The sequence below is a fragment of the Tripterygium wilfordii genome, chromosome 15 (genome assembly GCF_013401445.1).
Source record: "Tripterygium wilfordii isolate XIE 37 chromosome 15, ASM1340144v1, whole genome shotgun sequence".
NCBI lineage: Eukaryota > Viridiplantae > Streptophyta > Magnoliopsida > Celastrales > Celastraceae > Tripterygium > Tripterygium wilfordii.
In genome coordinates this window covers 9,707,517-9,719,510 of record NC_052246.1, presented here as the reverse complement: position 1 = coordinate 9,719,510, position 11,994 = coordinate 9,707,517, and the positions used below count along the sequence as shown (strand labels likewise).

General features: G+C 37.2%; 1 protein-coding gene across 2 annotated transcripts; it reads left to right on the top strand.

Annotated features, from left to right (window-relative positions):
* The first annotated feature begins 4,669 nt into the window (after nt 1-4,669).
* On the top strand, nt 4,670-9,735 carry LOC120017000 (probable LRR receptor-like serine/threonine-protein kinase At3g47570). 2 transcript variants are annotated; one of them, XM_038870033.1, is made up of 4 exons: nt 5,001-5,161; nt 5,239-7,588; nt 7,732-8,158; nt 9,383-9,735. In XM_038870033.1, the coding sequence occupies exons 1-3, from the start codon at nt 5,048-5,050 to the stop codon at nt 8,139-8,141; spliced, it is 2,874 nt and encodes a 957-aa protein (XP_038725961.1). In that variant the 5' UTR covers nt 5,001-5,047; the 3' UTR covers nt 8,142-8,158; nt 9,383-9,735. The 2 variants fall into 2 exon arrangements, with proteins under 2 accessions (XP_038725960.1, XP_038725961.1); XM_038870032.1 differs by having other exon boundaries at nt 4,670-7,588.
* Nucleotides 9,736-11,994: the final 2,259 nt, after the last annotated feature.

The following is an 11,994-nucleotide window of genomic DNA, read 5'->3' as shown; positions in this document are numbered from 1 at the left end:
GCCAAGTCAGACTGAGCAGGAATAACTTATCTCTCCTTCTTCGGTACGTGGTCTCTTCCTTCCTTCCTACACAAGAAGCGAACGTAAGCTTCGGTAGGGCCCCAAGGGTGTACTCGGGGGGACCTCTCCGACGCTCAAGTAGTACAGTACTAAACTTGGGAGGATGGCTCGTTGCTTCGAGCGTTGCCTCTTGCTCAGTAAGTATTTTAGAGTGCAGGAGTTAGATAGCTTACCTGAGGGCAGAGGTTCCCCTTTTTATATGAGTTTGAAGTGTTTGAGTTGTAGTAGAAGTCAGACTCTCTCTCATTGGTTTCTTGGAGGGCTTTTCGGGAGGATAAATTACCTCTGTACCCTCCTTCAAAGGGGAGTAGGACTCTATCTAGAATTGGAGTCTTACGAGGATTCTTCATCAGCTGAACTTCGTATGTACATGCTTCTGTAGTACGGTTACCGAAGTGTGGTCTTCGGTTTGTTCACTGAGGTATGACCTTCAGTCTGTTTGTACAGAGGTGTATACTTCGGTTAAGGACGAAAGTGTACCCTTTGGTATGTCACCCATATCGACCTCGCTGGCACTTATTCTGCCACGTGGGCTTTTGCCATTATTAGGGGTATTTTGGGAATATCATGTAGCAAAAACGATAATTGTGAGAAACCAATCACTCCCATGGTCATGCACCATTTGCATAAAAACGAGTCCATTCCTTGGCTGTTTCCACAGGTGCTCGTTCATAGGTTTTGAACCAGAACTTTGTCACCTCAGGTGTAAGAATTTCTTCAATTTGAAATAATGAAATACCAATCATCTTTATCTCTTCCAATTTATTCAACTGATCAATGGAATAGCTTATTCCACTGGTTTAAATCAATGGAATAACCATATGCATGAGACGAAATTCAATAGAATAGCTTTAAATAAGTGGAATAACTTTATTCCATTAATTTAATCAATAGAATAACTAATTTCATTAGATTTCGTCTTAGTTTGCACTTAATTTATTTGTTTTCAAAAACAATAAAATTACTTCATGAATCGATAAAACATTCTGGTTCAGTGTTTTAACCTCAATTCTATTATTCTAATCAATTACAAATATGTTATAATATCTCATTTTAATGGAATTGAACCTCAAAAAGGTCAATTTCAGAGTCTATATTGTTATTCCATTGTTTTTGAACAATGAAATTTGTTCATAAATGCATAAAACACAATAGTTTAGAGTTAAAACTTCAATTCCACTATTGTGGCATAGTTTGGTAAGGGTTTTTTTTACCAATGCTATGACCCATCCAAACAACATTTTTCATGCATGTAATTCGAGAGCCTTTTGATAGTATATTATTGTATTTTGAAAATGCTACAACTTTCAAGCATTTTATTGATATTGTCTATTTTGTCCCCATTCTTTTGTTCTTATTCCAATTATACCCTGACTCTTTAACTCAAGAACACGTCCACTTATTAAGAAAGGATTTTTTTTTAAAATATCACTATGTTTATAAATTATATAATTAATTGATTATCCGTTACAACAAAATTAATTAATTACTTTTGTATTATAATAAATTAATTATCTTTATCTTATTTTAATTAATTATCTTTATTTTAAATATTTAATTTTTATGAATAAATATATTTATATGTATGAATTACAACTAAAATGCATAATACCGATGCATGCAATTTGTCACAATATGCTACACATCATAATTGTTACCAGTAAAAGTTCAAAGTTCAACCAAACACTACCAAGCATTTATGTAGCATATCTACTACTAAAATTGTCCAACATTTCTGCTACCACCACTTCTGCTATCATGTCTGCTACTTTGAAAATTGTTTACCACACTAGACCTATATTTATTTCAGAATTTCATCATTTTTTTTATTAAAAGCACAATCCATAATCCATGTTTTGAAAGAACGGTCAGAATCCATTGTTTTTAGTTCAGATTTCATTGTTTTCTGAAAACACAGTCTAGAATCCATTGTTGTTAAAAAGCACAATCCATAATATATTATTTTTAGTCTATAATTCATTGTTTTTTTTTTAAATACAGTCCATAATCCATTGAAAAAACCAATGAAGTTAAGAACGACTAGGTAAAACCTCTCGACAATGGATCTTGTTGGAAAAAGTTTTATGTGCTGATTCTGAATACGTAATTTTTTTTTCTAAACCTAACATGTAATTTTAGAGTTAAAACCTTTTTAAACTTCATTTAAGAAAGAGAAAAGTTAAAAAAAACAGTGATGTCATTATCAAATTTGTCTGTCACATGATGAGTTAATATGTCACATATACTTGCGTTGCGATGGGCTACCAAAAGTTGGGCTAACTATCACTAACGAAAGTCAAACTCACCCCTAACTAACGACAAGGCCCCATAATAAGAAAAAAATCGTGAGAGTAATCCAATGTATTCATAGTGAATCAAAACCATAGTGAGTTGGGCTTTGACCCTAATTGCTGGACTTATACAATGAGTTGGGTTTCGATTATTAGTAGCTGAGCTTATGAAGAATAAAACCGTGTGAGGTTGATATATCCACGAAAACTAAATACCCATAAGCCAACAATATTGTTAGCATATATGAAGATGTGAACTTCTAATAAAACAATTAAACTCTTTTTAACAGCCACAACTAAATCCTTGGCACCGACAAATAAATCGTTGGCGTTGACAGATAACTCCATTCATATTCATCCATATCTATACACAAAATAAAAAACTTGATTATAATTATATTACTATAATATATATTGCCTGAATCATGGACAACTAATCCGCATTGCGCGGGCTTCTGTCCAGCGTTATTTAATTAGTAAAAAATAGTACAATACCTTGCAATGTATTATAGAACTATACTTTCCCCAAATAAAGCTATATTATTTCTCAATATTTATATAACTATTTATTTATACAGACAACTGATTTATTTAAAGAAGTCAACTAATGCTAGCTCCCTTATACTGATTAATTGATACCACCAGCCCATTTCTCCTCCCAAGCAACAATGAACGAAGCTTAGGGCTGCCGTGGACCTCCTCCAACACCAGGCCAGGGTTTGTATGTCGGCTGAGGACGACCATTTATTTGGAGTATATTCCTCCCTTCGTAGATATGGACTGGTACTTCCAGAGCCCTCCGTCCTGTGTATATATGCGCGATGCCAGAATAAACATAATCAGTGTATGCCTTACACACTACATATATACAATCCATGACACTGGCTTTGATGATGACGATGGTTATGATAATAAGAAATAAAATTAGAACATGTCAATTAAAAGTGGCGAATTCTAACCAAGTATGACTGCTGGAAATGCTTCAACTTCAAGCGAGGTGCAGGTAGTGGCGGCCACCTCTGAGGAGGTGATGAGAATAAGCAGAAGTAGTAGTGCTGCCATGGGTTGAGGGATCTTGGGGACAACCATTCTGATCAGCCAAGCTAACTATTTGTGTTGTGTGTGGAAGACGTTGAGAATGGAGGATCAATAGATATGTAAGTAATATTTATAGAAACTAAAGATGGAGTTAAATACCATATATGACCTCTCTATTGTTCATGCACCCATAAGAGAAGACTCAAACACATTATTGAACCATGGAATGGAAAAATAAGTATTCAATGCGAATTAGTCGGAAAAGCTTAACCTACTACGAAAGAAACCTGCAAGAACCACTCAATTCTTTTGAAAGAAGATAACAGCATCTACAACAGTCACAATCTTTGAATTTTCAATACTCTAGTGACAAAACAATAGGGCAATTAACTATTAAGCACACTTGGGTAGACTTTGACTATAAAGGGGAAGTCATGCTTTCTTGATTGATGATTCCTCAAGTGCAATTTACTAGGAAAGTAATATATTCCGTAAGACTGTTATCGAATCCACAGGGAAATGAATGCAAATTTGATGGATGAATGTAAACAACTAATTTTTAACCAGTATAGCTAAACGCAAAGAATAATGAATAATGCGTAGAAAAGTAAAAGGGTCGAGTGTCTCAGAAGCATGAAAAGAGTTTGTAACCAACTAAAACAAGTTTTATGAAAAACAAGTATTTAAAAACTCTAGCCTCTAATATTTCCCGATGGATGTTCAATTCTCATGTTCAAGGTATTATTGTAAACACATACAACCATACAGAATGAAATTGTGTGATTTCAACAATCATGCAAGTGCAACGAAAATTGAGCATGAAGATTTCAATACAAATATGTGAAACTTCGATAGGTACATTATTGAACCATGGAATGAAAAAATAAGTATTCAATGCGAATTGGTCAGAAAAGCTTAACCTACTACGAAAGGAACCTGCAAGAACCACTCAATTCTTTTGAAAGAAGATAACAGCATCTACAAGAGCCACAATCTCTGAATTTTCAAAACCCTAATGACAAAAACAACAGTGCAATTAACTAGTAAGCACAAGCACACTTGGGTAGACTTTGACTATAAAGGGAAGTCATTCTTGATTGATAATTCCACCTGCATTACTTTCAAAGTGATGCATTATCTCCACTTGTGAGACATAATTGATCGGCATGGACTAATGAATCCTGCTAATTAGTTGACAAACAGTAATGAAACCACCTCTTAGATGTCACAGAAAGCCAACAAATAATTAACTCACATGACGGCTGGCTGCCATTGACCCGAATTAGCTGGAACAGATGATTGATGCCCTTCAAAACAAGATAAAAAAATGTCAAAGTTCATGAATTTAAGGGTTGTTAGGAGAGGAAGGAGACACGGGAACAGTTTTCTTCAAAGTCGGCTATTATAACCTTTTATTTATAGGTAGAACAAGGCACGTCCCTGAACTTCTAACTCTGCATAAATCCAAGGAGGAATTCAATGATCTAACCAGAAGGCACTGTCCATGATTCGGGCAAAAGATATGAGGATTGCCCATCTTGTACTGCTTTTCTTTCAATTTTATGCTCATAGTAGCATAAGGAGAGTGGAAGGATTGAATGCTACTAATGATAGGGAATCTCTTCTATGGTTTAAGCTCAAGGTTTCAGACCCTCAAAATGCTCTCTCAGGGTGGACACAAAATACTTCTTACTGTAGTTGGTCTGGGGTCTCTTGCTCCAAAAACAACGAGAGAGTTCAATCAGTCAACCTTGCAGGGCTTGGACTCTCAGGTAAAATAGCTCCTCACCTCAGCAACCTCACTTTCCTCCAATCACTTGACCTGTCAAACAACTCTTTTCATGGCCAGATACCATTGGAATTTGATCGCCTTTCTCAGCTTCAATATCTTGTCCTTGCAAACAACTCCATTGATGGCCCAATTCCAGTCTCTCTGTCTAGTTGTGAGAACCTCACAGAGATCAATTTAAGTTTGAACAAGCTCACTGGGAACCTTCCACCAGAACTGGGTCTTCTGCGAAAGCTCGAAATTCTGGACTTTTCTGCCAATAATCTGACTGGTGTTATCCCTCCAACATTTGGGAATCTCTCGTCTCTCACGGATCTTTACCTCTCAATAAATCAATTTCATGGTGAAATTCCAAGTGAGCTGGGACGTCTAGTTAACCTTCTCCATCTTCAGCTCTCTCAGAATCACTTTACCGGGGTGATTCCGTCATCCATTTACAACATTTCTTCCTTAGAGCTCTTGTCTATAACAGTGAACAATCTTTCAGGGAAGTTACCAACAGACATAGGACTTAAACTTCCCAATCTCAGGCAGCTCTTGATGGCACGAAATGGGTTTGAAGGAATGATACCCAGTTCCATATCCAATGCTTCACAGCTTCAAGTTCTTGACCTCTCTGGAAATGGCTTTGAAGGACCAATTCCGCTATTCACCCATACAAATAAGCTCACAAAGCTTATTCTTGGTATAAATCGCCTCACCTCTGATACGGCCCTCAATATTCAGCTCTTTGAATCTCTCAGAAATTGCACTCATCTGGAGCTTCTTATGATCTTCTCGAACCAACTGGCAGGAGAGCTTCCAAACTCCATCGGAAATCTCTCAAGCAGTCTCCAACAATTCTGTATTTCAGACAATTTGTTCACAGGTAGTTTCCCCCAAGATATTGGGGTGAATCCCAACCTTATATCATTATCTATAGAACAAAATTCTTTTACAGGAAAGGTACCACAGTCCATAGGAGCACTAAAAAATCTAGAGCAACTTCTGATGTACGAAAACAACTTCTCTGGAGAAATTCCAGACATCTTTGGCAACTTCACACGACTGTTTAACCTCTTTATGGGATACAACCAGTTCTCTGGCGGAGTACCAACGAGTATTGGAGAATGCCATCAACTAAGCATGCTGGACCTTGAAGCAAACAATCTCAGAGGGAGTATCCCCAAGAACATATTTGGGCTTTCTGGCTTAAACAACTTGTACATGGGTCGAAATGCATTCGACGGTCTAGTTCCTGCTGAAGTTGGCAACTTGAAACATCTCCAATTTATTGATCTTTCTGGTAACCAGCTATCAGGAAATCTTACCACAGCAATTGGTAGTTGTTCAAGTTTGCAGTGGCTTTACATGCAAAGAAATAATTTCAGTGGCCCCGTACCAAGTTCATTAGGAAACTTAGCATCGCTGGAGGTATTAGACCTTTCATCAAACAATCTCTCAGGTTCAATACCTCAAGAGTTGGAAAACCTACAGCTTTTGCTGAGTTTAAATCTCTCTTTCAATCATTTGGAAGGAGAAGTTCCAAGAAAAGGTGTGTTCATGAATGCTACAGCTACATCTCTTCAAGGCAACAGAGGGCTCTGCAGCAGCAAACAAGAGATTGCATCAAAGACTGGACTGCCTCAGTGTATGATAATGAGAAGGGAAAAACATCTTCTCCTCAAGATCTTTATTCCTGTTGCTGGTGCCACTTTCTTGATCAGCATGATGTTCTTTGTTTGGACATTGATTTCCAGAAGGAAGAGAAACAACAGGGGTAAAGGTGGTTCATTGCATTCTATTTCAAAGGGATTGCCTCCAAAGATATCTTACTCGGATATCCAGCTTGCCACAAACAATTTTGCAGCAGAAAACCTGATAGGGAAGGGAGGATTTGGGTCTGTTTATAAAGGAGGGTTCAGCACCCACATAAACAGTGTCTATGCAATTGACAATGTCCTGGCAGTGAAAGTGCTTGACTTGCAACAAAGCAAAGCTGCTAAGAGTTTTAATGCAGAATGCGAAGCTCTCCGAAATGTTAGGCACAGGAACCTTGTGAAGGTGATCACTTCATGCTCTAGCATTGATCATAATGGAAATGAATTCAAGGCCTTGGTGATGGAGTTCATGTCCTGCGGGAACTTGGATAGGTGGTTGTACTCAGAAGACGCAGAATCTGGGCTATGTCTGAGTTTGTTGCAACGACTGAATATTGCAATAGATGTAGCTTCTGCAATGGATTACTTGCATCATGACTGTGATCCACCACTTGTCCACTGTGACATTAAGCCTGCAAATATAGTTCTAGATAGCAATATGGTTGCTCATGTTGGAGATTTTGGCTTGGTGAGGTTTCTTTCAGAAAATCCATCTGAAAATGAGAGTAGTACAGTGGGACTCAAGGGCTCAATCGGGTACATTGCTCCAGGTACAAAGACTATAGATTGAATTTAATGCATTTTTTGTTCTTGTTCTAATTTTCTTCCTTTCCTCAAAGTAAAATTTTAAAATTACAGTATGTAAGGTTACTTTATCAGTATCAGTACCCTAACTTGTAGTGATTTGTTTTAGAGTATGGTCTGGGAGGCAAAGCTTCTACCAGTGGGGATGTCTATAGCTTTGGGATCCTGCTGCTGGAGATGATTATTGCAAAGAAACCAACTGACAAAATGTTCAAGGAAGGTTTGAGCCTAAACAAATTTGCATCAGCAGTGAATAAGAACCAAAATTTGGATATCACTGATCCTAGGCTGTTCAGGGATATCGAAAGTTCAATGCATAGCATAAGCGCTAGTTACTCCAGCCATAGCAATGACTTCAGCAACAGCAACAATAGTTGCCAGTACAAACATGAAGAGTGCATAGCTTCAGTAATAAAAGTGGGATTGTCATGCACCACTCATTCTGCGAAAGATCGTTTAACTATGAGAGAGATCTTAAATAAGCTGCAGGCGATTAAAAGGTTTATGCTGGATATTTGAGACAGTCCTACCGGTTGGTGATAAATGTATAAAAGTCTATATATAAACAGTGTTATAGGTAGATATATACATATATAAGTCTATATATATAGTTGTCTATATATGTGTGTGTGTGGTACGAAAGTCAAAGTAATAGTTATATATATAGATATATATATGTATGTGTGTATATATATATGCAAAAGTCCAACGTAATAGTTATATGTATAGATATATATATGTATATGTATATAAGTGTCTGACATTAATAAATGATCTTTGTATTGATATTTCATGTATGCAGCCCAACTTTCCTCTAAAGTCTTTAAAATACGGCATTCGTGAAGCTTATCAGTAACATTTCACTTCTATAAAAGGACCAGACACTGAGACAAAAAGAGAGGAGTCTCTCTGGAGAAAGCAAAGAGTAAGAGAAGAAAAATATCAGAGAGTGAGCTAGAATCATAGAGAGAGTTCTGGAGTTTCATTTTCTCTTTTACAGCAATTCTATCACATATTCTTTCTAGAATTTTGTGAGATAAATTGCTGGTTGTGTAACCTATTATGAGGAACTAATCCTCTTACTAGGGTGATGATGGATCCACTCTATTATGTTTAAATAAATTTGGTTTGATTAATTGTTAGTTTATTCATGCTATGTCAAGTGTTAATTAGCAATTATTTATTGATAATTAAATCCTGATGCTTAGCTATCATCTAGGGTTGATTACCATGATGCAACATGAGACATATGCCCATGTCCAATTTGATACCAGCTTCTTGCATAGTTGACACCGGAGTTACTTAGACATAAATGCCATATGCTAGGATCTCTGTGATCGCTACATAAGTTACCATAGGTCCTAATGCATTTTTTATTGTCCTAGCCAATCCATATGCCCATGGATGGTTGCAGTTGAGAATAGACGTGGTAAGTCAGATGCCCATGACTATTACATAAATTAGGGGACTTGATCTTTGACATGCATGAATGAAATGAGAATTATTGGCTAAATAATTTAAATACAATAGAGTTGGTGAAATCGGATCCCTAGTGTTTGTCTAGTTGTGTTAATCTTTATTCATTTTGTTTCTACTGATAATTACGAAGAGTTGGAATTGCATATATTTAATATTCAGTACTTGTGGGTACGACACTCGTATTTACCACTTCTATACTACAATTGATTCGTGCATTTGCGAGTATAATTTAGGTTTGAAATTGCTATATTTTTAGTATGTCTTAAATTTCATATCAGTTGGCTCATTCAAAACCATCTGAATACATAGGCAAAATAGTGGCAGATTGGCTCATGGATAAAATGTATAGCTTTAGAGGAATTCGGCAATTCCAAATTACATGAGGTGAGAAGAGAATCAAAACCACCTGTTTGAACCGTTGATCTTGCTCGTCAAGCAATGAATTGATTTAAGCTTAGAAGAAGCAGTATTGTAATGGAGTCTTGCCGAGGGCTCAATATGGGCACCCATCACAGAAAAGCATAGGCACTATTTATGTTTCCATTGTTATTTGTACGCTGATCCTGCTAATAGGACACAACCCTGGCACCATTTACTCAAAAAACGATATGAAAACTATTGAAATTTTTTTTTTTAGTTCTCAAGTTTCTACTACCTTGTAGGAACAATATGCAAAATTCATTTTCCGTGGGCAGACAAAAATTATAGGCTGAATCGTCTATGGCAACTTTTTCGGAATAAATCTCAATGATAAGTGTTTGTCATTGCTTGGAGAACACTAGACTAAACTTCAGAATTGCCAAACCAACCTACTTGCCACCATTTTTAAAAGACAAAGAACTAGCTTTCATATAAATCTTAGAATTCATCCACATTCCACCACCACCCACTATTTTTAAAAAAAGAAAAAAAAAAGTATTATCAAGAGAAATCAAACAGCATAATCACAGTTTTGGTTGATGATGAAAACAGTGTTATATAGGAAGCATACTAATGACTGAACAAAGATATCCATGAAGATCAATCAGTATCAACAGAGTACTCATTTCTGTGCTAAAGTCTTTAGACCAAACCCCACAGAAACAAAACCCAAAAAGCCGCTATCCAAAAGCATCAAATTCCCCAAATAGAACTCACTTTCTACACTATATGCACCACAAATTCTGGAAATCAAAGCTAAATGAGAATTAACTTCAAATTGCGAATCACTACTGCACAATCAACAACAAATAGAGTTGTAGAGAAAACAGTAAAAGCAAGTACTGAAATTACCCCCGATGCTATATATACAAACACTGACGTTCGGGCACCTCTTCGTCCCTGCCATGCCAATTGATTATCGCACAAATTTATGACTTCTCTGCTCCATTTGAATATCGTATTGCTTGCAATGATCTATGAACATAGTTAGTCATTTGATTTTTTACTTGACTGAATCAAACTACGTAACTCTTGACCAAGAAACCACGATTACCGATTGAACTCCCTGACTCCATGTAAGATAGTTCTATTGTTCTCCTTGCTTTACCATATTTGACTTGACAGGAGTAGCCAAGTCCACGGGGAGTGTCCGGCCATGACGTCTCTATAGCCTCCCGAAGATTAATCCAAGATTGGCAACAAGCTCAACCTACTCAGGCCCGGGTTCAAAGAACAATCTCTGTGTCTTAATGGCGTCCTGCTCCTAAAAAGTTAAAGTTAATGTGGATGGCAGTTGAGTGTTAGGAGATCAGTTTGGGGGTGTAGGGGTTGTAATTCGTGATCATCTCGGTTCTGTGGTTCCTCGAGCTTTATGCGTGTGTTCTCCACGGGAGGACCGACGACTATAGAAAGGGCTGCTTTCCTATTTGGGGCACAAATGATCAGGGACCTAGGTTATAATGACTTGATCGGAACTATAAACTATTTGTATCCAGAGTTAGCTAAGAACACCCCAAAATCATAAAAAAAATCTATCTAATAACACCACAATTGGTCCTACCACTCCTTATTTGCCTCCTTCCCTTCACTCTCCATCTTCCCTTCACTCTCCATCTTCCCTTACTCCAGTTCAGTTCTCGTTCTCCTTCTCCTTCTATGCTTCTCCTCCTTCCCTTACATGAAGACAGACCTTCGATGGTTGGTGCGAGCAACGGCAGCACCAGAGCTCAGCCTATCTCCTTCTATTCTCCTTCGTCCCTTACCAGAGGAGAGAGACTTCACTCTAAAGCTTGAATTTGGGGCTCACCAGACTCACTCCTAACCTTGAAATCGTCAGCTGGAGATGACCTTGCACAATATGGTAGTCTTAGTCCTGATGGCCCTAGTGATCAGGAGAAGCATTGGCCTAGATTTGTAGATGGAAAAACTGCTTCTTTGTTATCTAATGGGAATTCCACCAGGTCAATGGACATTCAAATTCCTGTTATATGGATTGGCATCAAACTGTAGACCCATGTGCAAAAATGAAGGAAACTTGAGAAGGCCTTGAAGGGAGACGGAAGTGCAGAACCTAGGGAGGAAAGTGCTGATGGATCGTACTTAACACAAGAGGGGGGGTGAATTGTGTCCCCAAATTCCGATAGGAATCTCTTTTTATAATTTAAAAGGAAATCAATGTCAATTAACAATTAGCACACAAATTTGAACTCTAATGATTATCCTAATCAATATTCATTTCAATGCAAGATGTGATACAATATGGTGAATGATCAATTATCAAATAATCAAGGAATTGCAAAAACAGATTTTTTTCAAACAACACACTGCACACAGATTTTACAACTCAAATTTGACCTAGCAAATCAAGTCAGAATTCAATGAAATTTGGTATGCAGTATCACAACATCCTAATGAATACTATATCAAAAATTCAGATTAAAATTCAAAGTTTAGCTATGTGAACAGTGCACGG

Bases quoted from the DNA above. Each gene is read 5' to 3' on its own strand.
- LOC120017000 (XM_038870032.1), top strand. From the start codon at position 4,894: ATGATTCGGGCAAAAGATATGAGGATTGCCCATCTTGTACTGCTTTTC. The intron at 7,589-7,731 runs GTACAAAGACTA...GATTTGTTTTAG, and splicing joins AATCGGGTACATTGCTCCAG to AGTATGGTCTGGGAGGCAAA.